Raw genomic sequence first — 27,660 nt, 5'->3', positions numbered from 1 at the left:
GTCAGGATTTCTTTTTTCCCTCTATTGGGAATCATTGGTATGGCTCCTTGTACTGTTATGGCTGGCAATCAGGCAACACAGCGTGCAGTAATCAGCGCACATACAGAGATCTGGCAATAACCAAAAACAATAGGACGAGCTCTGAGACGTGGAATCTCTGTAGACTGCAGTACCTGATCTATCCTCACACAACTATAAGCAGCAGTGGATTGCGCCTAACAACTACCTATGCAACTCGGCACTGCCTGAGGAGCTGACTAGCCTGAAGATAGAAATACAAGCCTGACTTACCTCAGAGAAATACCCCAAAGGAATAGGCAGCCCCCCACATATAATGACTGTTAGCAAGATGAAAAGACAAACGTAGGAATGAAATAGATTCAGCAAAGTGAGGCCCGATATTCTAGACAGAGCGAGGATAGCAAAGAGAACTATGCAGTCTACAAAAAACCCTAAAACGAAAACCACGCAAAGGGGCAAAAAGACCCACCGTGCCGAACTAACAGCACGGCGGTGCACCCCTCTGCTTCTCAGAGCTTCCAGCAAAAGACAATAGCAAGCTGGACAGAAAAAAACAGAAAACAAACTAGAAGCACTTATCTAGCAGAGCAGCAGGCCCAAGGAAAGATGCAGTAGCTCAGATCCAACACTGGAACATTGACAAGGAGCAAGGAAGACAGACTCAGGTGGAGCTAAATAGCAAGGCAGCCAACGAGCTCACCAAAACACCTGAGGGAGGAAGCCCAGAGACTGCAATACCACTTGTGACCACAGAAGTGAACTCAGCCACAGAATTCACAACAGGTAATACAGTGATCACTGGTGACATTGTACACAGGACCTCTGTATATAGTATACAGTGTATAGTGTCAGTGTATAGGTAACACTTACTCACCAGTGACGTCTCTAGGTGAAGTCCTTCATCTTTCATCCAGCACAGACCGCCATCACTTCATCCAGCCAGGACTCGTCTCTGCAGGAAATAAAACAGTTATCTCGAGTTCCGCTTGTAGAACACATTACTTAATTTTCCCAACTTCTACATTACACCACATGAAGAAGGCAACATAGTATCACTCTACACAGTAACAGGACCGCCCCCCATTTAAAACAGTATACTCAAAAAATAAAATAAATACATCACTGTATTTGCCCCATCTCTGTTCAGCACTCTGCCCCATCTCTGTCCAGCACTCTGCCCCATCTCTGTCCAGCACTCTGCCCCATCTCTGTCCAGCACTCTGCCCCATCTCTGTCCAGCGCTCTGCCCCATCTCTGTCCAGCGCTCTGCCCCATCTCTGTCCAGCGCTCTGCCCCATCTCTGTCCAGCGCTCTGCCCCATCTCTGTCCAGCGCTCTGCCCCATCTCTGTCCAGCGCTCTGCCCCATCTCTGTCCAGCGCTCTGCCCCATCTCTGTCCAGCGCTCTGCCCCATCTCTGTCCAGCACTCTGCCCCATCTCTGTCCAGCACTCTGCCCCATCTCTGTCCAGCACTCTGCCCCATCTCTGTCAGCACTCTGCCCCATCTCTGTCCAGCACTCTGCCCCCCTGTGTCCAGCTTTCTGCCCCCCTGTATCCAGCTTTACTGCCCCCCCTGTGTCCAGCTTTCTGCCCCCTCTGTGTCCAGCTTTCTGCCCCCCCTGTATCCAGCTTTACTGCCCCCCCTGTGTCCAGCTTTACTGCCCCCCCTGTATCCAGCTTTACTGCCCCCCCTGTGTCCAGCTTTCTGCCCCCCCCTGTGTCCAGCTTTCTGCCCCCCCTGTATCCAGCTTTACTGCCCCCCCTGTATCCAGCTTTACTGCCCCCCCTATATCCAGCTTTCTGCCCCCCCTGTGTCCAGCTTTCTGCCCCCCCCCCTTGTGTCCAGCTTTACAGCCCCCCCCTTGTGTCCAGCTTTACTGCCCCCTCCCCCCCTGTGTCCAGCTTTACTGCCCCCTCCCCCCCTGTGTCCAGCTTTACTGCCCTGGGCCCCCTTCCCCCCGCATCGCCGCTCTCAATAAAAAAAAAAAAAGTTCTGCTTACCTGCCGCCTTCCTGCTCTCTCCACGCAGCTGCACCGTGCACTCGCCGGCGACTGACAATGACGTCAGACGCCGGCGACCTGCACGCTGCGGCTGGCGGCTGTTAACTATTGACGTGCGGGCGCGGGCCCGGACGTCAATAGCGTACAGCTGTAGCGCCGGCCGCCGCTAAGGGCCCGGTTCAGCCTGCGGCTGCCAGTAGGGGCCCGGTGAGCAGGTAAGAGGGGGCCTGATGCGGGCCCCCTCTGCTCACTGGGCCCCATACGCCAGTCACGGCTGTAATGCCCTGATGGCGGCCCTGGTCGGTGGTCAGTGTTATAGATATCGGCCATACCCACGGAACACCCCTGGTTAGGTTGTCTGGATCCACCCACCAAGCTAGGGAACGTATTGTTTGTGAGGAGATTTTTAAGTGCTTTTCTAAATCCCCCTTTAAGTGAGACTCTGCTTCTAGTATCTCCCAATGGAGAGCTCTGGTATGACTCTGGGCCCATTGGACCGCTGGAATACAGGCTGTCATTGATCCCAGTATGGACATTGCTTTGCGCAAAGTGACAACTGGGGACCCCTTCAATTGTGCTACCAGTTGAATCATGTTCGAAATTTTTTCCGCCGGGAGACTGCATTCTTGCCTGTTCGAGTCTATCATTATCCCTAAGTAATGTTGTACTTGGGTTGGGATAATTCTGGACTTTGCTAGGTTCAACATCCAACCTAGATTTGTCAGGGATGTCATCACTTTGTCCAACTGTTGACTGCAATGGAGGGAGGATTCGCCAATTACCAGGAGGTCATCCAGATATGGAACTATTAATATATTTTTCTCTCTTATGTGAGCCATGACCTCTGCCATTAGTTTCGTAAACACCCTCGGGGCTATGGCTAGGCCGAAGGGAAGGTCCCTGAATTGGTAATGCTTCAGCTCCCCTTGCATTAACACCGCCACCCTGAGGAATTTTTGTTGATCTGGGTGGATGGGCACACGGTAATATGCGTCTTTTAAATCGATGGCAGTCATAAAACAAGACGGATAAAGCGTTCTCACACAGGTTTTTATTGTCTCCATTTTGAAGCTTTGAGTCACAAGGTATTTGTTTAGTTTTTTCAAATTTATGATTGTCCTGTAAGTTCCATCCGGTTTTGTTCGAAGAAACAGAGGGGAGTAGAATCCCGTGCCTTTCTCCTGGTCTGGGACTTCTTGCAGGACATTCTTTGTTAAAAGACTCTGTATCTCTTTTTGAAGGTCCAGTTGTTCGGCCTCTACTTTCCTTTGTGGTGTCATGATAAAGTGATGAGATGGCATTGTATGGAACTTCAGCTTCAGTCCTGTTTTTATTATATTTAATAACCATACACTCCCAGATATTTTTTCCCAGGCTGGAAGAAAGTGTGTCAACCTCGCTCCCACCTGGAGCACACCTTCATTGGGGCTGTTTTTTGTTATCAGGTTTGTTGAACATAAAGCCCTTTTCCCTTAAATCTTTTATCCTCCCATCCTTTTTGATTTTTAGGGGGCCTTCTACGCATAAATCTCCAGCTCCGAGAGGGCCGTCTATACGATTGGTCGGGAAACCCCGGAAAAGCTTTTTTCTTGTCCCCTGCTTTCTCAAGAATGTCATCTGGGGTAGGCCCAAATAGAAATTCTCCTTTGCAGGGAATGGAGCATAGCTTAGCTTTCGTTTGTAGATCTCCCGGCCAACACTTGAGCCATAAGGCCCTTCTTGCTGCGTTTGAAAACGAAGCAGACCTTGCCGCCAGTCTCACTGAGTCTATAGAGGCGTCTGCTAGGAACGCAGCTGCTCCTTTCATTATTGAGACTGAGTCCAATATTGATTCTCTCGGGGATCTATCTTTCAGTTGTGACTCTAGGTGGTCTAGCCATACCATTAGTGCTCTGGCGGTACATGTGGCAGCTATGGCTGGTTTTAACCCCACCCCCGGCAGCCTCCCAAGAACCCTTTAAGAATACTTCCGCCTTTTTGTCCATGGGGTCCTTCTGAGTCCTCATATCTTCAAAAGGCAAGGCAAATTTTTTAGAGGCTTTTGCAATGGCGACATCTAACTTTGGCGCTTTTCCCCAGAAAGAGCAAACAGGGTCGTCAAATGGGTATTTCCTCTTTGGGGTTAAAAGGACTTTTTTTGTCTGGCCTCTTCCATTCCTTTTTTATTAAAGTTTGTATTTTTCATTTAATGGGATCGCTCTTCGTTTCCTTTGTTCAAGGCAGCTAAACATAAAATCTTGCGCCGTTTTCTTGGACCGAGTCTCCACTAGCCCCATGGTTGTCCTAACTGCTTTTACTAAGGCATCACTTTCTTCGATAGGGAAACAATTGCGACCCCCTTCTGAGGATGAAGAGGATAAGAGAGAAGAGAGTGAACTGTCTGAGCTATAACGGTCACTATCTTCCTCACTGGAGCTTAACTGTGCCTGGATTTATGCTTCCTTTTTAAACTTTTAACGCTTTTTAATGCATCTTCCACCTGGGTTTTGATTAACTCTTTTAGGTCAGATGCGAATCTTGGGGACTCTTCACATATAGTATTTTCTATGCATATAGCACAGAGCTTTTTTACCCACGTAGCAGGTAGATCTACAGAGCAGATTGGACATACTCTGTGCCTGGATTTCGCTGTACACTTCTTCCCCTAAGAAGACACAATAAACCCCATTTAGAAGATGAACATTCACGGAGGTCACTTACCCTCCTAATGTAAGTAGGATACCGGTTCTGGCGTAGGAGTTGCTTCCTCGACTTGAACCGCTGTTGATCTTCCAGATCCACCGGAGCCTCTGCTACGCTGGGATCCTGAACTGCGACGCTAGGAAGAGGCGTTTTGCTGCTGTCGCTGCTGCTGGTGATGGCGCTGCTGCTGGCTTTTTTTTGGAGGGGACTGCAGAGTTTCCTCTACCGGTTGCTCCTTCTCACTCATGTTGAAAAAAATCAAGCACCGGCCTCCTAGCTTAACTGCTTTTTATATTCCCAAGTGGGTGGCGCGCCACAGCCTCAGTTACCCAGAGATGCGATGCGCCTGCACGCTCTGGATCTCCCAGAGATGCCTTGCGGTCAGCGCACATGCATGTGTTCATTTTACCAGCGCCCGGCCTCCAGGAGGGAGCGTCGGAAGGGCCGGAGCAGCCGCCGATGCCCCCAAAATTGCGGCGCTTCCTGTAGGTGACCTTCGCCACCAACTCCCGGTAATAGGTGGACCAGCGGTATGACACGAGGTGGCCGCCGCCACCTATTACCGGCCATTGTGGATGTTAGGGAGAGGCAGACTGGATACCTGCTTCCCTGCCTCTCCCACGCACATGCACAGGGCCCCTTGATCCCGGAATCGTGGCCTTCGGGGAGGAAGAATCCACCACGTCCGAGGTAGGGTCCCCCGCTGCCTGAAACCGGCCAGATGGACCCCCGACATCCCACGACGATCAGGTATGCTGTAGGTTCCCAGTCAGGGACAGGAAACCGAACTGATGTGGAAGAGAGTTACCGCCTTTTTCACCTGTAGGTTTCCGGTCCCTGAGGGCGGATCCCTCTCTCAGTGGTGCCATCATGGGGGATAGAGAAACATTCAGGCAAACCCCCCTTAGGTTCTTCAGAGCGGATTCCAGTGCAATTGCTCACTTGCTGTTGTAAGCTGGCAACTTTCAACGTTAACCCTTGCAGACGCTGAGCAAGATCTTGAACGCTGTTCATATTGCAGAAATCCGGGAGGTTTGTTTTTTTTAAACTTCTTTCTAGAATGTAAAATTTTAGCTGACGCAATGTTGCGTTTCAAGAGCCCCTAATGTGCCTAAACATTGGAAACCCCCCAGAAGTGATCCCACTTTGGAAACCACACCCCTCAAGGATTTTATCCAGAGGTATAGTGGGCATTTTGAACCCACAGGTACAACACAGAATTTGATAACATTAGGCCGTCATATTGAATATGTCATAATTAGCGTTCAGCGCAAGTGCTCACTACTCCAGCTTGCATCGGGTAATCGGGTATGCACCGAATATCATGGGTGCTCGAGTCCATACCTCGCATGTTTTGTGGATGTTAGACATTAAAAAAAAAAACATGCAGGCATCCGCGATACTCCATGCATACTCAAGTAGCGAGCACTTATGCTCAACACTGGCCGTCATAACTTCATTTTTTTTTCCTTTTAAAGAAAACCCAATTTGAACCCCAGCCCTAACACAATCCTAACCCTAACCCTAATCCTAACCCCGACTGCAAAGAAAGGAAAAAATTAAAAAATATATATATTTCTTATCTAGTTAAGGAGGGTGACAAAAAGGGATTTGATTTACTTTTTTTTTGTTTGATCACTGTCATAGGGTCTATCACAGTGATCAAAAGGAACCAATAGGAAAAATGTCCTATTGTTCCCGGGTATCGGCTGACAGATCTCAGCAGGCTCACTGTACATACACCTGCCATTTTTTTCCCAGGACGATGACGCCGGATCGGTGGATTGATCAGGAATGCCCGGGGATGGCAGAGGTACCATGGGGTCTCAGGGGGAATCATTTCTCTCTTCTATGACACGTATATCATATCAGAAGAGAGATAAATCATTGAAACAGAGGGTACACTTTTCTTTTTGTGATCACCTTTATTCACTGAATAATGGCGATCACGTGATCGGGCACTGGAAAATCCATTCCTGATCATGTTCTCCAGGGTCTCTGCTACCCACCCAGTAGCCAAGAGCTCGGAGATTTTCCAACTCTGGGGAGTACCACAGCCTTATTCCCAATTACTGTTTTAAAACGGCAATGAGGGAATAAGTACCTTTAGGGGCAACCATTTTAATGTGTATCGGCGGTCACTAAGGGTTTAAACTATCCACAGATAACATCAGTCTGTTTATGCAAAAAAGGAGTAGGGAAGCACTACATTAAAGAGAAGCTATAATCAGAAATTACCTATTGTTTAAATCAGGTTTTTGTGTAAAACATTTTTTTAACATCTTTTGCAATATTTTTTTTTAATAACACAATCTGTAATAATAAAAAAAAATAGAAGTATTATAATTTTCACACTAGCCACCATCACAATTCCACTGCTCAGGTGTATCCTACACACAATGATTGACAGCTCAGTCGTCCAATCTTGGGCAGGTTCGGGCTGAGCTGTTAGTATGATGATTGATGGCTGTTGTGAATTCCGCTCTTGGGCTCCCTCCGGTGGTTGTAAGTGGCACTTTTGTGAGTTCTGCTCTTGGGCTCCCTCCGGTGGTTTTAAGTGGAATGGCTGCTCCTTGGATTTAGCAGTCAGCAGCTGTTTCCACTGATTGTCTTTTCTGCTCGGCTATTTAGCCTGGCTCTTTCCTTCAGCTTGTGCCACTTGTCAATGGTTCCTGGTTGGATTCACATCTCTTTGGATTTCCCTGTTATCCTGACCAGTTCAGCAAAGCTAAGTCCTTGCTTGCTCTTTTCTGTCCACAGGTTGTGGACTTATCCGTTCTGTGCTTTCTATGTCTGTCCAGCTTGTCAGTATGAATTAATTCTGTGTAGCTGGAAGCTCTGGGAAGCAGATTTACCCTCCACACCTTTAGTCAGGTGTGGAGATTTTTGTAAACTCTGTGTGGATTTTTTGTAGTGTTTTATACTGACCGCACACTATTCCATCCTGTCCTATCTATCTAGCTAGACTGGCCTCCTGTGCTCATCCTGGTTTCATTCTGTGTATGTCTTTTCCCTCTCCACTCACAGTCATTACTTGTGGGGGGCTATCTATCCTTTTGGGATTTTCTCTGAGGCAAGATAGTTTTCCTGTTTCTATCTTTAGGGGTAGTTAGTTCTCAGGCTGTGACGAGGTGCCTAGGGAGTGTCAGGAGCATCCCACGGCTACTTCTAGTGTTGTGTTGAGCTTAGGGACTGCGGTCAGTACAGGTACCACTTCCTTCAGAGCTCGTCCCATGTTGCTCCTAAACCACCAGATCATAACAGTACAAGTGGCCAAAAATGAATTAAATGCATCTCAAAAGAAGGAAAAAATTCTGAGTCATTTTTTTTCTGTGCTCTGTTCTGTCTTTTTTTTCTTCTTGATCTCTGGGTGGTTCAGGATTTATGCTCTGGCATGGATGTTCAGGGTTTGTTTTCTCATGTGGATCAACTTGCTGCAAGAGTACAGAGTATCCAAGATTATGTTGTCCAGACTCCGGCTTTGGAGCCTAGAATTCCTACTCCTGATTTGTTTTTTGGGGACAGATCCAAGTTTTTGAACTTTAAAAATAACTGCAAATTGTTTTTTGCTTCTGGTGATCCCATTCAGCAAGTTAAAATCATCATATCCTTGCTGCATGGTGACCCTCAGGACTGGGCATTCTCCCTTGAATCAGGGGATCCGGCATTGCTGAATGTAGACGCATTTTTTCAAGCGCTCGGATTATTGTATGACAAACCTAATTCTGTGGATCATGCAGAAAAAACCCTGTTGGCCTTGTGTCAAGGTCAGGAAGCGGCAGAATTATGCTGCCAGAAATTTAGGAAATGGTCTGTGCTCACTAAATGGAATGAGGATGCTCTGGCTGCTATTTTAAGAAAAGGTCTTTCTGAAGCCCTTAAAGATGTTATGGTGGTCTTCCCTACGCCTACTGGTTTGAGCGAATCTATGTCTCTAGCCATTCAGATTGATCGGCGTCTGCGCGAGCGCAAAGCTATGCACCATATGGCAGTGTCCTCTGAGCAGAGTCCTGAACCTATGCAATGTGATAGGATTTTGACTAGAACAGAACGGCAGGAATTCAGACGTCAGAATAGGCTGTGTTTTTACTGTGGTGATTCTGCTCATGTTATTTCTGATTGCCCTAAACGTACTAGGAGGGTCGCTAGGTCTGTTACCATTAGTACTGTACAGCCTAAATTTCTTTTATCTGTGACCCTGATTTGCTCATTGTCGTCCTTTTCTGTCATGGCATTTGTGGATTCAGGCGCTGCCCTGAACTTAATGGACTTAGAATTCGCCAGGCGCTGTGGTTTTTCCTTGCAGCCTTTGCAGAGAACTATTCCTTTGAGGGGCATTGATGCTACACCATTGGCCAAGGATAAACCTCAGTACTGGACGCAGATGACCATGTACATGGCTCCTGCACATCAGGAAAAATGCCGTTTTCTGGTGTTGCATAACCTGCATGATGTTGTTGTACTGGGTTTTCCATGGTTACAGGAACATAATCCGGTGCTGGATTGGAAAACTATGTCTGTGACTAGTTGGGGTTGTCAAGGGGTACATAGTGACGTTCCTTTGATGTCAATTTCCTCTTCCCCCTCTTCTGAGGTCCCTGAGTTTTTGTCGGATTTCCAGGATGTATTTGATGAGCCCAAGTCCAGTTCCCTTCCTCCACATAGGGACTGTGATTGTGCTATTAACTTGATTCCTGGTTGTAAGTTCCCTAAGGGCCGACTTTTCAATCTGTCTGTGCCAGAGCATGCCGCCATGCGGAGCTATGTTAAGGAATCTTTGGAGAAAGGGCATATTCGGCCGTCTTCGTCACCATTGGGAGCGGGTTTCTTTTTTGTTGCTAAGAAGGATGGCTCCTTGAGACCCTGTATAGATTATCGCCTTCTTAATAAGATCACGGTCAAATTCCAATACCCCTTGCCTTTGCTTTCTGATTTGTTTGCTCAGATTAAGGGGGCTAGTTGGTTTACTAAGATTGACCTCCGAGGGGCATATAATTTTGTTCGTATTAAACAGGGTGACGAATGGAAAACTGCATTTAATACGCCCGAAGGCCATTTTGAATACCTTGTGATGCCATTCGGGCTCTCTAATGCTCCATCTGTGTTCCAATTCTTCATGCATGATATTTTCCGCAATTATCTTGATAAATTCATGGTTGTATATTTGGATGATATTTTGATTTTTTCCGATGATTGGGAGTCTCATGTGAAGCAGGTCAGGATGGTGTTCCAGATCCTTCGTGATAATGCTTTATTTGTGTAGGGGTCTAAGTGCCTATTCGGAGTTCAGAAGGTCTCTTTTTTGGGTTTTATTTTTTCTCCCTCGTCTATGGAAATGGATCCTGTTAAGGTCCAAGCTATTCATGACTGGATTCAACCCACAGCTGTGAAGAGCCTTCAAAAATTTTTGGGCTTTGCTAATTTCTATCGCTGTTTCATTGCCAACTTTTCCAGTGTGGTTAAGCCCCTTACTGATTTGACGAAGAAAGGCGCTGATGTGACGAATTGGTCCTCTGTGGCTGTTGAGGCCTTTCGGGAGCTTAAACGCCGATTTACTTCTGCCCCTGTGTTGCTTCAGCCGGATGTTTCTCTTCCTTTTCAGGTTGAGGTTGACGCTTCTGAGATTGGGGCAGGGGCCGTTTTGTCTCAGAGGGATTCTGATGGTTCTTTGATGAAACCGTGTGCTTTTTTTTCCAGAAAGTTTTCGCCTGCGGAACGCAATTATGATGTCGGCAATCGGGAGTTGTTGGCTATGAAGTGGGCGTTTGAGGAGTGGCGACATTGGCTTGAGGGAGCTAAGCACCGCGTTGTGGTCTTGACTGATCATAAGAATCTGATTTACCTTGAGTCGGCCAAGCGGCTGAATCCTAGACAGGCTCGATGGTCCCTTTTTTTCTCCTATTTTGATTTTGTGGTCTCGTATCTTCCGGGATCTAAGAATGTTAAGGCTGATGCCCTCTCTAGGAGTTTTTTGCTTGATTCTCCTGGAGTCCTTGAGCTGGTTGGCATTCTTAAGGAAGGGGTGATTCTTTCTGCCATCTCCCCTGATTTGCGGCGGGTGCTTCGGGAATTTCAGGCTGATAAGCCTGACCGCTGTCCAGTGGGGAAACTGTTTGTTCCTGATAGATGGACAAGTAAGGTAATTTCTGAGGTTCATTGTTCAGTGTTGTTTGGTCATCCTGGGATTTTTGGTACCAGAGATTTGGTTGCTAGGTCCTTTTGTCGCGGGATGTGCGTGCTTTTGTGCAGTCCTGTGGGACTTGCGCCCGGGCCAAGCCTTGCTGTTCCCGCGCTAGTGGGTTGCTTTTGCCTTTGCCGGTCCCTGAGAGGCCCTGGACGCATATTTCCATGGATTTTATTTCGGATCTTCCTGTTTCCCAGAAGATGTCTGTTATCTGGGTTGTTTGTGACCGGTTCTCTAAAATGGTCCATCTGGTACCTTTGCCTAAGTTGCCTTCCTCCTCAGATTTGGTTCCATTGTTTTTTCAGCATGTGGTTCGCTTGCATGGCATTCCGGAGAATATTGTGTCTGACAGAGGTTCTCAGTTTGTCTCTAGGTTTTGGCGGGCCTTTTGTGCTAGGATGGGCATTGATTTGTCTTTTTCTTCGGCGTTTCATCCTCAGACTAATGGCCAAACTGAGCGAACTAATCAGACCTTGGAAACCTATTTGAGATGCTTTGTGTCTGCTGATCAGGATGACTGGGTGGCTTTCTTGCCGTTGGCCGAGTTTGCCCTTAATAATAGGGCTAGTTCGGCTACTTTGGTTTCACCTTTCTTTTGTAATTTTGGTTTTCATCCTTGTTTTTCTTCTGGGCAGGTTGAGCCTTCTGATTGTCCTGGTGTGGATTCTGTGGTGGACAGGCTGTAGCAGATTTGGACTCATGTGGTGAACAATTTGACGTTGTCTCAGGAAAAGGCTCAACGTTTTGCTAACCGCCGTCGGTGTGTTGGTCCCCGACTTCGTGTGGGGGATTTGGTTTGGTTGTCTTCTCGTCATGTTCCTATGAAGGTTTCTTCCCCTAAGTTTAAGCCTCGGTTTATTGGTCCTTATAAGATTTCTGAAATTATCATTTCGTTTGGCTCTTCCAGCCTCTTTTGCCATTCATAATGTTTTCCATAGATCTTTGTTGCGGAGATATGTGGTGCCCGTTGTTCCCTCGGTTGATCCTCCTGCCCCGGTGTTGGTTGAGGGAGAGTTGGAATATGAGGTTTAGAAAATTTTGGATTCTCGTTTTTCGAGGCGGAGGCTTCAGTATCTTGTCAAGTGGAAGGGTTATGGCCAGGAGGATAATTCTTGGGTTGTTGCCTCCGATGTCCATGCCGCCGATTTGGTTCGTGCTTTTCACTTGGCTCGTCCTGATCGGCCTGGGTGCTCTGGTGAGGGTTCAGTGACCCCTCCTCAAGGGGGGGGGGTACTGTTGTGAATTCCCCTCTTGGGCTCCCTCCAGTGGTTGTAAGTGGCACTTTTGTGAGTTCTGCTCTTGGGTTCCCTCTGGTGGTTTTAAGTGGAATGGCTTCTCCTTGGATTTAGCAGTCAGCAGCTGCTTCCACTGATTGTCTTTCTGCTCGGCTATTTATGCCTGGCTCTTCCCTTCAGCCAGTGCCACTTGTCAATGGTTCCTGGTTGGATTCACATCTCTCTTGGATTTCCCTGAGATCCTGACCAGTTCAGCAAAGATAAGTTCTTTCTTTGCTCTTTTCTGTCCACACGTTGTGGACTTATTCGTTCTGTGCATTCTATGTTTTGTCCAGCTTGTCAGTATGGATTAATTCAGTTTAGCTGGAAGCTCTGGGAAGCAGATTTACCCTCCACACCTTTAGTCAGGTGTGGAGATTTTTGTAAACTCTGTGTGGATTTTTTATAGTTTTTAATACTGACCGCACAGTATTCCGTCCTGTCCTATCTATGTAGCTAGACTGGCCTCCTGTGCTACATCCTGGTTTCATTCTACGTATGTCTTTTCCCTCTCCACTCACAGTCATTTCTTGTGGGGGGCTATCTATCCTTTGGGGATTTTCTCTGAGGCAAGATAGTTTTCCTGTTTCTATCTTTAGGGGTAGTTATTTCTCAGGCTGTGACGAGGTGCCTAGGGAGTGACAGGAGCATCCCACGGCTACTTCTAGTGTTGTGTTGAGCTTAGGGACTGCGGTCAGTACAGGTTCCACCTCCTTCAGAGCTCGTCCCATGTTGCTCCTAAACCACCAGATCATAACAGATGGCCCAGTCGGCTGATCTAATGTGGGGGGTGCTAATCTGTCTCAGTTTTGAGTGACAGTTCAGCCGTCAAATCTGGGACAGGGTGATGCTGAGTTACCTTAAGATGTTCCCAGTTCCAGGTGATTTCCCAGCTACTTAACTAAGCTGTCTGTCCCAGAGAGCGGCCAGCAATAGCTTTCAGCTATTTGTGGTTTGTCCTATGTGCCTTGATCTGAATTCTGACCTTTTGTTGCCGGACCCTGGATATGTCTATTGACTACTCGTTTGTATTACCCCTTTTGTCGTTACACACTCTGACCTTGGAATTCTGACTCTGGACTGTGACCTGACTATGCCTTCTGTCTTACCCCTTTGTATATGAGGTGCCTTCTTGGTATCTGACCCTGGACCTCTTGACGACCCAAGCCTCAAGGCTTTACTGAGCATAGTGACTAGCGTCACAGCCACTTTTTTAGATTCTAACTTTCTTTTGCTTCAAGAAACAACACATGTACATAGCGCAATAGTCAGAACCTGACCCAATCTTTTGTATTAAAGTGTCTAAAGAGCCTGTGTTAAAGCTACACTCCAGCATTTTAGCTTTTATTTCAGAGATGGAGTGGTGCTATTAATCTAAGTTCCTCTGAACCTAATATTATACTTACCAACTGCTGTCTTGACATGGTATGAAAAAAAACAACAACATTGCCAAAATTAAAACAAATACAAATAACAGAAAAACCTGATTTAAACAATAAGTAGTTTCACTTTATCGACCTATGACATATAGTTACGTCATAGGTTGTGTCCCTCTCTTTGATGTGGGCTACAGCGCTGAGCCCACATCTTAACCGGCACGTGACAGCTGAAGCCCTGCTATATATAACAAAAGCAATCAGATGATCACATTTTCAAGTCTCCTAAGGCAGTGTTTCTCAACTCCAGTCCTCAAGACCCACCAACAGGTCATGTTTTCAGGATTTCCTTACTGCTGCATAGGTGATGGAATTAATGCTTGAGCAGGTGATGAAATTATCACCTGTGCAATACTAAGGAAATCCTGAAAACTTGACCTGTTGGTGGGTCTTCAGGACTGGAGTTGAGAAACACTGTCCTAAGGGGAGTATTGAAGCTAGAAAAAAGTTTAGAAAAAAATATAAAAGTTCAGATTACCCTCCTTTTGCCCCAATCAAAATAAAACAATTAAAAAATACATATTTGTCATCTCTGAGTTCAGAAACACGCAATCTTTCAAAATATAAAAACAATGAATCCAATTGGTAAATGGCGTAATAAGAAAAAATGCAAAAACGCCAGAATTATGTTTTTTTGTTCACTGCAATATTGCAAAAAAAAATGCAATAACAGGCGATCATACATTGTATCTACCCCAAAATGGTATCAATAAAAATATCATCTCGGCGTACAAAAAATAAGCCTTCACCCTGCCCCAGATCCTGAAAAATCGAGATGCTGCGGGTCTCGTAAAATGGCGCCATTTTTTTCACACGCTTTGCATTCTTTTTTCACCACTTAAATAAAAAAGAACCTAGACATGTTTGGTGTCTATGAACTCGTAATGACCTGGAGAATCTTAATGGCAGGTCAGTTTTAGCATTTAGTGAACATGGTAAACATAAAAAACAATTGTGAAATTGCACATTTTTGGAAATTTCTTTTTGTTTTCCTGCTCTCCAGTACACTATTTGGTAAAAATCGATTGTGTCGTTCAAAAGTACAATATTTATGGAAAAATAAAAAAGTTATGGCTCTGGGAAGAAGGGGGCTAAAAAATGAAAATGCAAAAACGGAAAATCCCAAGTTTGTGAAGAATTCTGCTGTTTATATGTGCATGGCATAGATGTATGCAGGAGGCTGCAGAAGCAGGCGGTGAAGCACTGACCATCATACATTATTAAGTTTCCCCATAAGCAATGCTCCATAATAGTGGTCAGAGCATGCAGCACTTTTTTACGTAACCTATATGTGAAATCTTGCAATGTGTGTAAAATCATAAAATTAGAGGTATACAAACATACTGCAGGGTCCCATAGAAGTGTATGGGTGATGTCCTACATGTATGGCTGATGCGGAATACAATCAATTATATGGGTCCTTTCTCCCATAGATAAATGTATACGTATATACAAATTACATACCATTTATGAGCATAATGTAGGATATGGAACATTAAATGAAAAATGAAATGTACCCTGTAATGTTAGGAAGTGCAAATTGTCATTTCCAAGCCAGTATTCACCCATTACTGTAGTGAAATCACCAAATCCTTGTTTGTAGTCAGTCCAATTCCTTAGGGGAGGAAAAATAAAATAATTAAGATAATAATTACTATTAAACAGCCTGTCCGAATCGCTTAAAGAGAATCATTCAACAATTTTTTGCTATGTAATCTGAGAGCAGCATAAGGGCAGAGACCATAATTCCAACAATGTATAATTTACTGGACTGCTTGATGTAGTTTTGATATAATCCCTGCTTTCTCTCCTACATATCTACCAATTCTCTGAATGCTGAGCTCCGTATAACCCCGCCCACACCACTGATTGGCAGCCTCCTGTGTACACTGTACATGGTCAGCAAGCTGCCAATCAGTGATTGGGGCGGGGTTACACAGACTAGCCTGAGTGAGTGAGACCTACTCCTGCTCTGATAATCTCCTGCTGATAAAACATTGATTGCACTGAAACTACAACACATCCTAGTAAGTAATAGGTTTTTGGAATTAGGCTGACTTGCCCTATGCTATGTTGCTTTCAGATTAAATAACAAAAACCTGCTAACAGATTCCCTTTAAAATAATTGGTCAGCAATTTTAACAAAGATACTTCCCTGATCGATGAGTCATTAACCACTTTACCCCCAAGGGTGGTTTGCACGTCAATGACAAGGCCAATTTTTACAATTCTGACCACTGTCCCTTTATGAGATTATAACTCCGAAACGCTTCAACGGATCCTGGTGATTCTGACATTGTTTTCTCGTGACATATTGTACTTCATGATAGTGGTAAAATTTCTTTGATAGTACCTGCGTTTATTTGTGAAAAAAACGGAAATTTGGCGAAAATTTTGAAAATTTCGCAATTTTCAAACTTTGAATTTTTATGCAATTAAATCACAGAGATATGTCACACAAAATACTTAATAAGTAACATTTCCCACATGTCTCCTTTACATCAGCATAATTTTGGAACCAATTTTTTTTTTTGTTAGGGAGTTATAAGGGTTAAAAGTTGACCAGCAATTTCTCATTTTTACAACACCATTTTTTTTTAGGGACCACGTCTCATTTGAAGTCATTTTGAGGGGTCTATATGATAGAAAATGCCCAAGTGTGACACCATTCTAAAAACTGCACCCCTCAAGGTGCTCAAAACCACATTCAAGAAGTTTATTAACCCTTCAGGTGTTTAATAGGAATTTTTGGAATGTTTAAATAAAAATGAACATTTAACTTTTTTACACAAAAAATTTACTTCAGCTCCAATTTGTTTTATTTTACCAAGGGTAACAGGTGAAAATGGACCCCAAAAGTTGTTGTCCAATTTGTCCTGAGTACGCTGATACCCCATATGTGGCAGTAAACCACTGTTTGGGCGCATGGGAGAGCTCGGAAGGGAAGGAGCGCTATTTGACTTTTCAATGCAAAATTGACAGGAATTGAGATGGGACGCCATGTTGCGTTTGGAGAGCCACTGATGTGCCTAAACATTGAAACCCCCCACAAGTGACACCATTTTGGAAAGTAGACCCCCTAAGGAACTTATCTGGATGTGTGGTGAGCACTTTGACCCACCAAGTGCTTCACAGAAGTTTATAATGCAGAACCGTAAAAATAAAAAATCATATTTTTTCACAAAAATTATATTTTTGCCCCCAATTTTTTATTTTTCCAAGGGTAAGAGAAGAAATTGGACCTCAAAAGTTGTTGTCCAATTTGTCCTGAGTACGCTGATACCCCATATGTGGCAGTAAACCACTGTTTGGGCGCATGGGAGAGCTCGGAAGGGAAGGAGCGCCGTTTGACTTTTCAATGCAAAATTGACAGAAATTGAGATGGGACGCCATGTTGCGTTTGGAGAGCCACTGATGTGCCTAAACATTCAAACCCCCAACAAGTGACACCATTTTGGAAAGTAGACCCCCTAAGGAACTTATCTGGATGTGTGGTGAGCACTTTGACCCTCCAAGGGCTTCACAGAAGTTTATAATGCAGAGCCATAAAAATAAAACAAAATTTTTTTCCCACAAAAATTATATTTTAGCCCCCAGTTTTGTATTTTCCCTAGGGTAACAGGAGAAATTGGACCCCAAAAGTTGTTGTCCAATTTGTCCTGAGTACGCTGATACCCCATATGTGGGGGGGAACCACCGTTTGGGCGCATGGGAGGGCTCGGAAGGGAAGGAGCGCCATTTGGAATGCAGACTTAGATGGAATGGTCTGCAGGCGTCACATTGCGTTTGCAGAGCCCCTAATGTACCTAAACAGTAGAAACCCCCCACAGGTGACACCATTTTGGAAAGTAGACCCCCTAAGCAACTCATCTTGATGTGTTGTGAGAGCTTTGAACCCCCAAGTATTTCACTACAGTTTATAACGCAGAGCCGTGCAAATAAAAAATATTTTTTTTTCCACAAAAATTATATTTTAGCCCCCAGTTTTGTATTTTTCCAAGGTTAGCAGGAGAAATTGGACCCTAAATGTTGTTGTCCAATTTGTCCTGAGTACGCTGATACCCGATATGTGGGGGGGGGAACCACCGTTTGGGCGCATGGGAGGGCTCGGAAGGGAAGGAGCATCATTTGGAATGCAGACTTAGATGGATTGGTCTGCAGGCGTCACATTGCGTTTGCAGAGCCCCTAATGTACCTAAACAGTAGAAACCCCCCACAAGTGACCCCATATTGGAAACTAGACCCCTCAATGAACTTATCTAGATGTGTTGTGAGAACTTTGAACCCCCAAGTGTTTCACTACAGTTTATAACGCAGAGCCGTGAAAATAAAAAATCTTTTTGTTTTCCCACAAAAATTATTTTTTAGCCCCCAGTTTTGTATTTTCCCAAGGGTAACAGGAGAAATTGGTCCACAAAAGTTGTTGTCCAATTTGTCCTGAGTACGCTGATACCCAATATGTGAGGGTAAACCCCTGTTTGGGCACACAGGAGAGCTCGGAAGGGAAGGAGCACTGTTTTACTTTTTCAACGCAGAATTGGCTGGAATTGAGATCGGACGCCATGTCGTGTTTGGAGAGCCCCTGATGTGCCGAAACAGTGGAAACCCCCCAATTATAACTGAAACCCTAATCTAAACACACCCCTAACCCTAATTCCAACGGTAACCCTAACCACACCTCTAACCCTGACACACCCCTAACCCTAATCCCAACCCTATTCCCAACTGTAAATGTAATCTAAACCCTAACCCTAACTTTAGCCCCAACCCTAACTGTAGCCCCAACCCTAACCCTAGCCCTAGCCCTAACCCTAGCCCTAGCCCTAGCCCTAACCCTAGTCCTAACCCTAGCCCTAACCCTAACCCTAGCCCTAACCCTAGCCCTAACCCTAGCCCTAACCCTAGCCCTAACCCTAACCCTAGCCCTAACCCTAGCCCTAGCCCTAACCCTAGCCCTAACCCTAGCCCTAACCCTAGCCCTAACCCTAACCCTAGCCCTAGCCCTAACCCTAGCCCTAACCCTAGCCCTAGCCCTAACCCTAGCCCTAATGGGAAAATGGAAATAAATACATTTTTTTTTATTTTTCCCTAACTAAGGGGGTGATGAAGGGGGGTTTGATTTACTTTTATAGCGAGTTTTTTAGCGGATTTTTATGATTGGCAGCCGTCACACACTGAAAGACCCTTTTTATTGCAAAAAATATTTTTTGCAATACCACATTTTGAGAGCTATAATTTTTCCATATTTTGGTCCACAGAGTCATTTGAGGTCTTGTTTTTTGCGGGACGAGTTGACGTTTTTATTGAAAACATTTTCGGGCACGTGACATTTTTTGATCGCTTTTTATTCCGATTTTTGTGAGGAAGAATGACCAAAAACCAGCTATTCATGAATTTCTATTGGGGGAGGCGTTTATACCGTTCCGCGTTTGGTAAAATTGATAAATCAGTTTTATTCTTCGGGTCAGTACGATTACAGCGACACCTCATTTATATCATTTTTTTATGGTTTGGCGCTTTTATACGATAAAAACTATTTTACAGAAAAAATAATTATTTTTGCATCGCTTTATTCTCAGGACTATAACTTTTTTATTTTTTCGCTGATGATGCTGTGTTGCGGCTCGTTTTTTGCGGGACAAGATGACGCTTTCAGCGGTATCATGGTTATTTATATCTGTCCTTTTGATCGCGTGTTATTCCACTTTTTGTTCGGCGGTATGATAATAAAGCGTTGTTTTTTGCCTCGTTTTTTTTTTTTTTTTCTTACGGTGTTTACTGAAGGGGTTAACTAGTGGGACAGTTTTATAGGTCGGGTCGTTACGGACGCGGCGATACTAAATATGTGTACTTTTATTGTTTTTTTTTTTTTGTTTAGATGAAGAAATATATTTATGGGAATAATATATATATTTTTTTTCATTATTTTGGAATATTTTTTTTTATTTTTTTTTTACACATTTGGAAAATTTTTTTTTTACTTTTTTACTTTGTCCCAGGGGGGACATCACAGATCAGTGATCTGACAGTTTGCACAGCACTCTGTCAGATCACTGATCTGACATGCAGCGCTGCAGGCTTCACAGTGCCTGCTCTGAGCAGGCTCTGTGAAGCCACCTCCCTCCCTGCAGGACCCGGATCCGCGGCCATCTTGGATCCGGGGCTGGAGGGAGCAGGGAGGGAGGTGAGACCCTCGCAGCAACGCGATCACATCGCGTTGCTCCGGGGGTCTCAGGGAAGCCCGCAGGGAGCCCCCTCCCTGCGCGGTGCTTCCCTGCACCGCCGGCACATCGCGATCATCTTTGATCGCGGTGTGCCAGGGGTTAATGTGCCGGGGGCGGTCCGTGACCGCTCCTGGCACATAGTGCCGGATGTCAGCTGCGATAAGCAGCTGACACCCGGCCGCGATCGGCCGCGCTCCCCCCGTGAGCGCGGCCGATCGGCTATGACGTACTATCCCGTCCAGGGTCAGATAAGCCCAGGGCACCTCGACAGGATAGTACGTCTAAGGTCACAGAGGGGTTAAAACTTAATTTTATCTGTTTTCCACTCACCCATATGTTACAGAACCCCCCAGCACCAAGAATGTTATGCAGTATTTGTATGTATAATAGTTTCCATGTGAAATGCATCAGTCCACAGGCTGCGCCCCTGGACAAGATATTCTCTTTCTGACCTCCCCCCACCTTTGTAATTCCCACAGTAAATAGCGGCAGGCTCCGGCCCCCTGCGGCTATTGTAATGTATGTCTGGCCAGCTGTTTTCCTATTGGCCTGTCCTGTGTATCTGTGTTATACAGTGGCGTAGGAAGGGGGGTGCGGGGGGGGCGGTCCGCCCCGGGCGGCACAATGCGGGGGGCGGCCGGCGCTGCAGAAGAAAAAAAAAAAAAAAAAAAAAAAAGACGCCCCTTTAAATCTTCGGGCGGCGCCGTCCGCCGCCACGACCAGGGCCAGCTCCCCCCACCCCCGGGTCCCGCCCCCGCCCCCGCCCCCGCCCCCTGCTCTAATACTCACCTCTCCTGGTTCCTGCGGCGTCGGCAGCTGCAGCCTCCTCTGACTCTGCGACGTCTCAGAGCAGAGGGCGTGATGACGTCACTACTGTGCGCGCCGCTCTGCCTCTCTGTCCTGAGCGTCGCAGAGCCGGAGAGACGCTGACTGCACCGGACCTGCGCTAGGAACGGGAGAGGTGAGGATTTTACTTTTTTTTTTTTTTCTTTATGTCTGACTGTCTGGGGCTGGGGCAATGCTGGAGACCATGGGGCAGATTGCTGGACACACTGGGGCAATACATGAGACCATGGGGCAGATTGCTGGACACACTGGGGCAATACATGAGACCATGGGGCAGATTGCTGGACACACTGGGGCAATACAGGAGACTATGGGGCAGATTGCTGGACACACTGGGGCAATACATGAGACCATGGGGCAGATTGCTGGACACACTGGGGCAATACAGGAGACTATGGGGCAGATTGCTGGACACACTGGGGCAATACTGGAGACCATGGGGCAGATTGCTGGACACACTGGGGCAATACAGGAGACCATGGGGCAGATTGCTGGACACACTGGGGCAATACAGGAGACCATGGGGCAGATTGCTGGACACACTGGGGCAATACTGGAGACCATGGGGCAGAATGCTGGACACACTGGGGCAATACAGGAGACCATGTGGCAGAATGCTGGACACACTGGGGCAATACAGGAGACCATGGGGCAGATTGCTGGACACACTGGGGCAATACAGGAGACCATGTGGCAGAATGCTGGACACACTGGGGCAATACAGGAGACCATGGGGCAGATTGCTGGACACACTGGGGCAATACAGGAGACCATGGGGCAGATTGCTGGACACACTGGGGCAATACTGGAGACCATGGGGCAGAATGCTGGACACACTGGGGCAATACAGGAGACCATGTGGCAGAATGCTGGACACACTGGGGCAATACAGGAGACCATGGGGCAGATTGCTGGACACACTGGGGCAATACTGGAGACCATGGGGCAGAATGCTGGACACACTGGGGAAATACTGGAGACCATGGGGCAGAATGCTGGACACACTGGGGCAATACAGGAGACTATGGGGCAGATTGCTGGACACACTGAATACTGGAGACCATGGGGCAGATTTCAGGACACATTGAGGCAATGCTGGAGACCCTGGGCAGACTTCTGGACATACTGGGGCAATACTGGAGACCATGGGGCAGATTGCTGGACACACCGGGGCAATACTGGAGACCATGGGGCAGAATGCTGGACACACTGGGGCAATACAGGAGACCATGGGGCAGATTGCTGGATACACCGGGGCAATACTGGAGACCATGGGGAAGAATGCTGGACACACTGGGGCAATACAGGAGACCATGGGGCAGATTGCTGGACACACTGGGGCAATACTGGAGACCCTGGGGCAGATTTCTGGACACATTGAGGCAATGCTGGAGACCCTGGGGCAGACTTCTGGACACACTGGGGCAATGCTGGACACTGGGGCAGATTGCTGGACACACTGGGGGTAATATGCTGGACACACTGGGGCAATGCTGGACACTGGGGGTAATATGCTGGACACACTGGGGCAGACTGCTGGACACACTGGGGAAAGGCTGGACACTGGGGCAGATTGCTGGACACACTGGGGGCAGTGCTGGACATACTGGGGCAGATTGCTGGACACACTGGGGGTAATATGCTGGACACACTGGGGCAGATTGCTGGACAACATGGGGGTAATATGCTGGACACACTGGGGCAGATTGCTGGACAACATGGGGGTAATATGCTGGACACACTGGGGGCAGGACTTGAGGCATGGGCAGAATGTAGATACGGGGCATGATTGGAGACACGGGGCAGGATTGGATCATGGGGCAGGACGGATACGATGGAGGCTGGTGGGGCAGGATGGGGAGATCATATGGGGTAGAATGGATACTCATGAGGGCAGGATGCGAGAACATATGGCTGGAGCCAGGAATGAGAAACGGGGCCAGGGTGGGGAATATTATTACCATAGGGGCTAATTAAGGGATATTATTACTGCAGTGATGTATTTATTTTATTTTTTGAGTGTACTGTTTTAAATGGGGGGGCGGTCCTGTTACTGTGCAGAGTGACACTATATCACCTTTTTTTCTTCATGTGATGTAATGTAGAAGTTGTGAAAAATTAAGTAATGTGTTCTGCAAGCGGAGCTCGAGATAACTGTGTTATTTCCTGCAGAAACGAGTCCTGGCTGGAAGGAATGATGGCGGTCTGTGCTGGATGAAAGATGAAGGACTTCACCTAGAGACGTCACTGGTGAGTCAGTGTTACCTATACACTGACACTATACACTGTATACTATATAGAGGTCCTGTGTATAATGTCACCAGTGATCTCTGTATTACCTCTACACAGACACTGCATACTAAGTACAGATCTCCTGTGAATACTGGCACTTATGGTGATAGTATTGTGTTTTTTTTTTTTATTACTGATCAGTATTGTAGTATTCAGGCACTATGTGGTGGTAATATGTGGTCTGGAAATGGTGTTGTGGTATTTGTCCCTTGTATGTAGTATTATTCGGTCACTATGTGGCCTGGTCATGGAGTGGTGGTATTAAGTCACAGGTGTGGCATGTGGGGGTGACACCATTGGGCCCAGTTTAAGTTCTACAAAACAGGAAAACCGTTTTTGGTAACCTTTGTGTGTATTGAGCCGGGGGGGGGGGGGGGGGGCGCCAAACTCGGGAACAGCCCCGGGCGGCAAAAGCTCTAGCTACGCCTCTGGTGTTATATATTCTGTGTGCTGAAAATAAAGTGGGTTCTTTTAGACTGGAAATACCTGGAGTAGCAGTCAGCTTTTATATGCTCCCATGTAATCAAGAAATCCTAGCCAGCGTCCTTCATTCAGAATCCAGCAAAAGCAGAATGGACCTCCTGAAACACGGGGGGTGCTTAAAGAGGTACCACAGCACAGTAGACCCCATTACACTGGTGGCAGACAGCGGGATGTGATACCCCTTCTACAGGAGGAAAGGAATGAATGGAAGACAACTACCAGAAGTTAAAGAGGACTACACTAAAAGATCTGGTGGAAGCCCGAGAGTTAATCACCAGCAACAAAACAAAAGCGGATTTGATAGCAGCCATCATGGAACATGACAGTGCAGCGCCCCCAATGTGAACGTGGAGGAGACTGAATTCCAGAGGGAGGTAAAGAACAGACTGGCGTTCTATGGCCCAAACCCTGCAGTAGAGATCATACGAGAGGTGATGGCTGATGTGCGTACTGATCTGAAGGAAAAGATGGCCGAGCGGACCAGGATAGAGCTGGCCAAAATGGAGATGGCAGAGCGGAGAGAAGAGAGTCAGCGAGCAAGGGGAGCTCTGGCCTCCGACCAGGTACCTTCAACAGTAAGCCACAAAAAGATCCAGTATAATGCCTTCCGACAGTTGGGGGAGGCAGAGGAAGACATTGATGGCTTTCTGCAGGACTTTGAGCAGCAGTGTGCCCTTCATCAAGTGAAGCCGGAGGAACGGGTTCAAATTCTGGCCAGCAAGCTGACAGGTCGGGCAGCGGACGCCTATCGCACGGTACCTGATGAGGACTGTATGGACTATGAGTGGATCAAAGAAGTGATCTTGGCCCGGTATGCGCTGACACCAGAGGCATACCGCCAAAAGTTCCGTGGACTTATAAAACGAGTAACCGATACCCACGCTGAATGGGCCTGTAAATTACGGCGGTCACTGCTACAGTGGGTACAAGGGAGCCAAGCAACCACTAAGGAGGACGTCCTCCAGCTCTTCTTGTTAGAACGATTCTTTAAAGGACTAAACCCCGAGACACAGGAATGGCTTCAGAACAGGCGGCCAATGACTCTTGAGGAAGCCGCTCGTCTGGCCGATGAACATCATGACGCCAGGAGGCCTCAGTTGTCCGGATCAAAGATGGTCACTAAGGGTCCGCCCATGGATCTGGAGGGCCCCAAACCAGATTGTAGGGGAACCAGCTAGAAACCCGGCCTACCACAGTTCCCCTGGGGCGTGATGCCACACCTGCCATCAGATGGGCCATCTGCAAAGACAATGTCCCAACTGGACTCAGCATACCCAGTGGCCAAAGGCGGGAACAGCTACCTTCCGCCGGGCCGCTGTACACTGCTACCAAGGCGAAGCTGACCCGGCATTGGGGGCTACAACTAACCAAGGGGTGGAAGACATGGAGGAAGTGCTGCATGAAGTAGACCCCATGCAGGCAGCCCGGGCAGATAATCGACAACAGCATCAACAGGTCGTGTGGGTTAATGGGAAACGCATGCAGGGACTAAGAGATTCCGGAGCAACTTTGACCCTTGTGAATCCTCCTCTCGTCCGGGACCAAGAGAAGATGGACCGGACAGTGGCAGTCCGTGTAGCAGGGGGAGCCATACATCGACTGCCCACTGCCAGGATTCACCTGAACTGGGGAGTTGGGGATGGCCTTGTTGAGGTTGGCTTGATGGAGGATTTGCCTGCAGACGTTTTGCTGGGAAATGACTTGGGGCCCATGTTGTCTGCCTTCTCGGTTGCCCCTCTGGCTGAGACATATCCTGTGACCACCCGGAGACAAGCTCGAGCTGCGGAGGCGGAATCACACTCAGAGGAGGCCCAGGTAAGACATCCCAGCCCTACACATATTCCCATAGCCAGACACATTTCTTGGGCCACCCCAGATGAATTTAAGAGGGAGTTACTTGAGGATCCTTCATTGGAGGGATATCGTGGGAAGGCACAGGAGGGGAGAGGGGTACTGAAAGGGGAACAGTTTATATGGAAGCAGGGACTCCTCTACCGGATCACAGAGCAGCACCACACAGGGAAGAGCTCCACTATAAAACGACAGCTGGTAGTTCACAAGAAGTATAGGCAAGAGTTTCTGCGAATCTCTCATGACATACCCTTGGCCGGGCACTTCGGCGTCAGTCGCACCAGGCATCGTCTGACACAAAACTTCTTTTGGCCGGGGGTAACCTATGATGTCCGTCAATACTGCCAGACCTGTGAGGGGAGATCGATGCAAGGCCAAATTACTCCCCCTCCCCATTGTGGAGGAACCATTTAGCCGAGTAGCGGTCGATCTGATAGGGCCGTTAGCCAAACCCAGTCCGTCAGGGAAAAGGTATATATTGACAGTGGTAGATTATGCCACACGGTATCCAGAGGCGGTTGCGTTACCTAACATACTGGCAGAGACGGTGGCGGCTGCCCTGCTCCAGGTTTTCTCACGGGTTGGATTTCCCCGGGAGATTATCTCAGACCAGGGTACCCAGTTTACAGCAGAGGTGACCAACCAACTGTGGAAGCTGTGCGGCGTAAAGTCCATTAGAAGCGCCCCATACCACCCGCAAACCAATGGGTTGTGTGAACGCTTTAACAAAACATTAAAACAACTCATTGGGACTTTTACCAGGACCTACAGGGACTGGGAGAAATTCTTGCCTCCCCTCCTGTTTGCCTATCGAGAGGTGCCCCAAGAATCCACGGGGTTCTCCCCATATGAACTGGTATACGGGAGACGGGTAAGGGGACCCCTAGACTTAGTGCTAGAACACTGGGAAGTGGAGGGCACCATAGAAGGGGTACCTATTGTACCCTATGTGCTGGAATTCCGGGACCGCCTACAGGAGCTGACCCAGGCTGTACGAGGGAACATGCAGGTGGCCCAGCGGCACAAGCACGTATGGTACGATCGGAGGGCCAGAGAGCGCACCTTGGAAATAGGGCAGAAGGTCCTGGTGTTAGAGCCCACTAGGCAGAACAAGTTCCAAGCTGCATGGCAGGGGCCCTACCAGGTAGTGGGTAAAATAGCCGACACCACCTATAATGTCACCGATTGTGACGACCCCAGGGTTATCCGTATGTTCCACGTGAATATGCTGAAGCCCTATCGGGAGCGCCCTGAAGAGGTAGTGGCCATCTGTGCACCTGAAGCAGAGGATTTAGCCGGACTTCCCTTGCCTGATGTCTTAGGGGAGAGGACTCAGTCTAAAACATGGGACTAGTGTTGTGGATTCTGTTTTTGGGCTCCCTCTGGTGGTTACGGATGGTGCTGGGTGACTTGTGTTTTCTGCGGTCTCTGGTGTCCACCTGTTCTATCAGGATATGGGAGTTTCCTATTTAACCTGGCTTTCTTGTCATTTCCTCGCCGGCTATCAATGTAATCAGTGTGTCTTGTTACCTCTGCTTCCCGCTTCTGTTATCTTCAGGACAAGCTAAGTTTTTGATTTTCCTGTTCCACGTTTTGCTTAATTTTTGTCTTAGTCCAGCTTGCAGATATGTGATTCCTTTTTGCTGGTTGCTCTAGTGGGCTGATATTACTCCTCATGTTCCATGAGTTGGCACATGAGTTCAAGTAATTTCAGGATGGTTTTTTGTAGGGTTTTTCGCTGACCGCGCAGTTCACTTTTGTATCCTCTGCAATCTAGCTTTAGCGGGCCTCATTTTGCTGAATCTGTTTTCATAACTACGTATGTGCTTTCCTCTCATTTCACCGTCATTACATGGGGGGGCTGCTATTTCTGTGGGGTGTTTCTCTGGAGGCAAGAGAGGTCTGTGTTTCTTCTAATAGGGGAAGTTAGTCCTTCGGCTGGCGCGAGACGTCTAGGAATCATCGTAGGCACGTTCCCCGGCTACAGCTAGTTGTGTGTTAGGTTCAGGATCGCGGTCAGCTCAGTTTCCATCACCCTAGAGCTTGTTTTGTTTTTTGTGCTTGTCCTTTTGTGATCCCCTGCCATTGGGATCATGACAGTATAGCTGGCCCTAAAGTGGTAATCGTTGGCTGAAGTAGGAGGAAAAGTAGTCTGAGGAAGTTTTTTTTTTTTTTTTTTTTCCCTCAGAGTTTGCTGCCTAGCCTTAATTGCAACCTGGCTGCGTCTTACCTCCTCTTAATCCCTGAATGGCTCTGACCTCAGCTGTTTATCATGGACGTCCAGAGTTTGTCTTCCAGCCTGAATAATCTTGCTGCTAAGGTTCAAAATATACAAGATTTTGTTGTACATGCTCCTATGTCTGAACC

At 47.2% G+C, this 27,660-nt stretch overlaps 1 protein-coding gene across 11 annotated transcripts in view; it reads right to left on the bottom strand.

The window, feature by feature from the left end:
• FGL1 (fibrinogen like 1) overlaps positions 1 to 27,660 on the bottom strand; it is a 165,347-nt gene that overhangs the window by 29,443 nt on the left and 108,244 nt on the right. For all 11 annotated transcript variants that reach the window (XM_069744390.1, XM_069744391.1, XM_069744383.1 and 8 more), the window contains one exon: positions 15,115 to 15,212. In XM_069744390.1, the coding sequence (XP_069600491.1) occupies positions 15,115 to 15,212 (98 nt within the window). The remainder of the gene's footprint in view (positions 1 to 15,114; positions 15,213 to 27,660) is intronic.

The sequence above is a fragment of the Ranitomeya imitator genome, chromosome 1 (genome assembly GCF_032444005.1).
Source record: "Ranitomeya imitator isolate aRanImi1 chromosome 1, aRanImi1.pri, whole genome shotgun sequence".
Classification (NCBI taxonomy): Eukaryota; Metazoa; Chordata; class Amphibia; order Anura; family Dendrobatidae; genus Ranitomeya; species Ranitomeya imitator.
The sequence above is the reverse complement of the archived record's forward strand: the minus strand, read 5'-3'. Positions and strand labels throughout refer to the sequence as shown.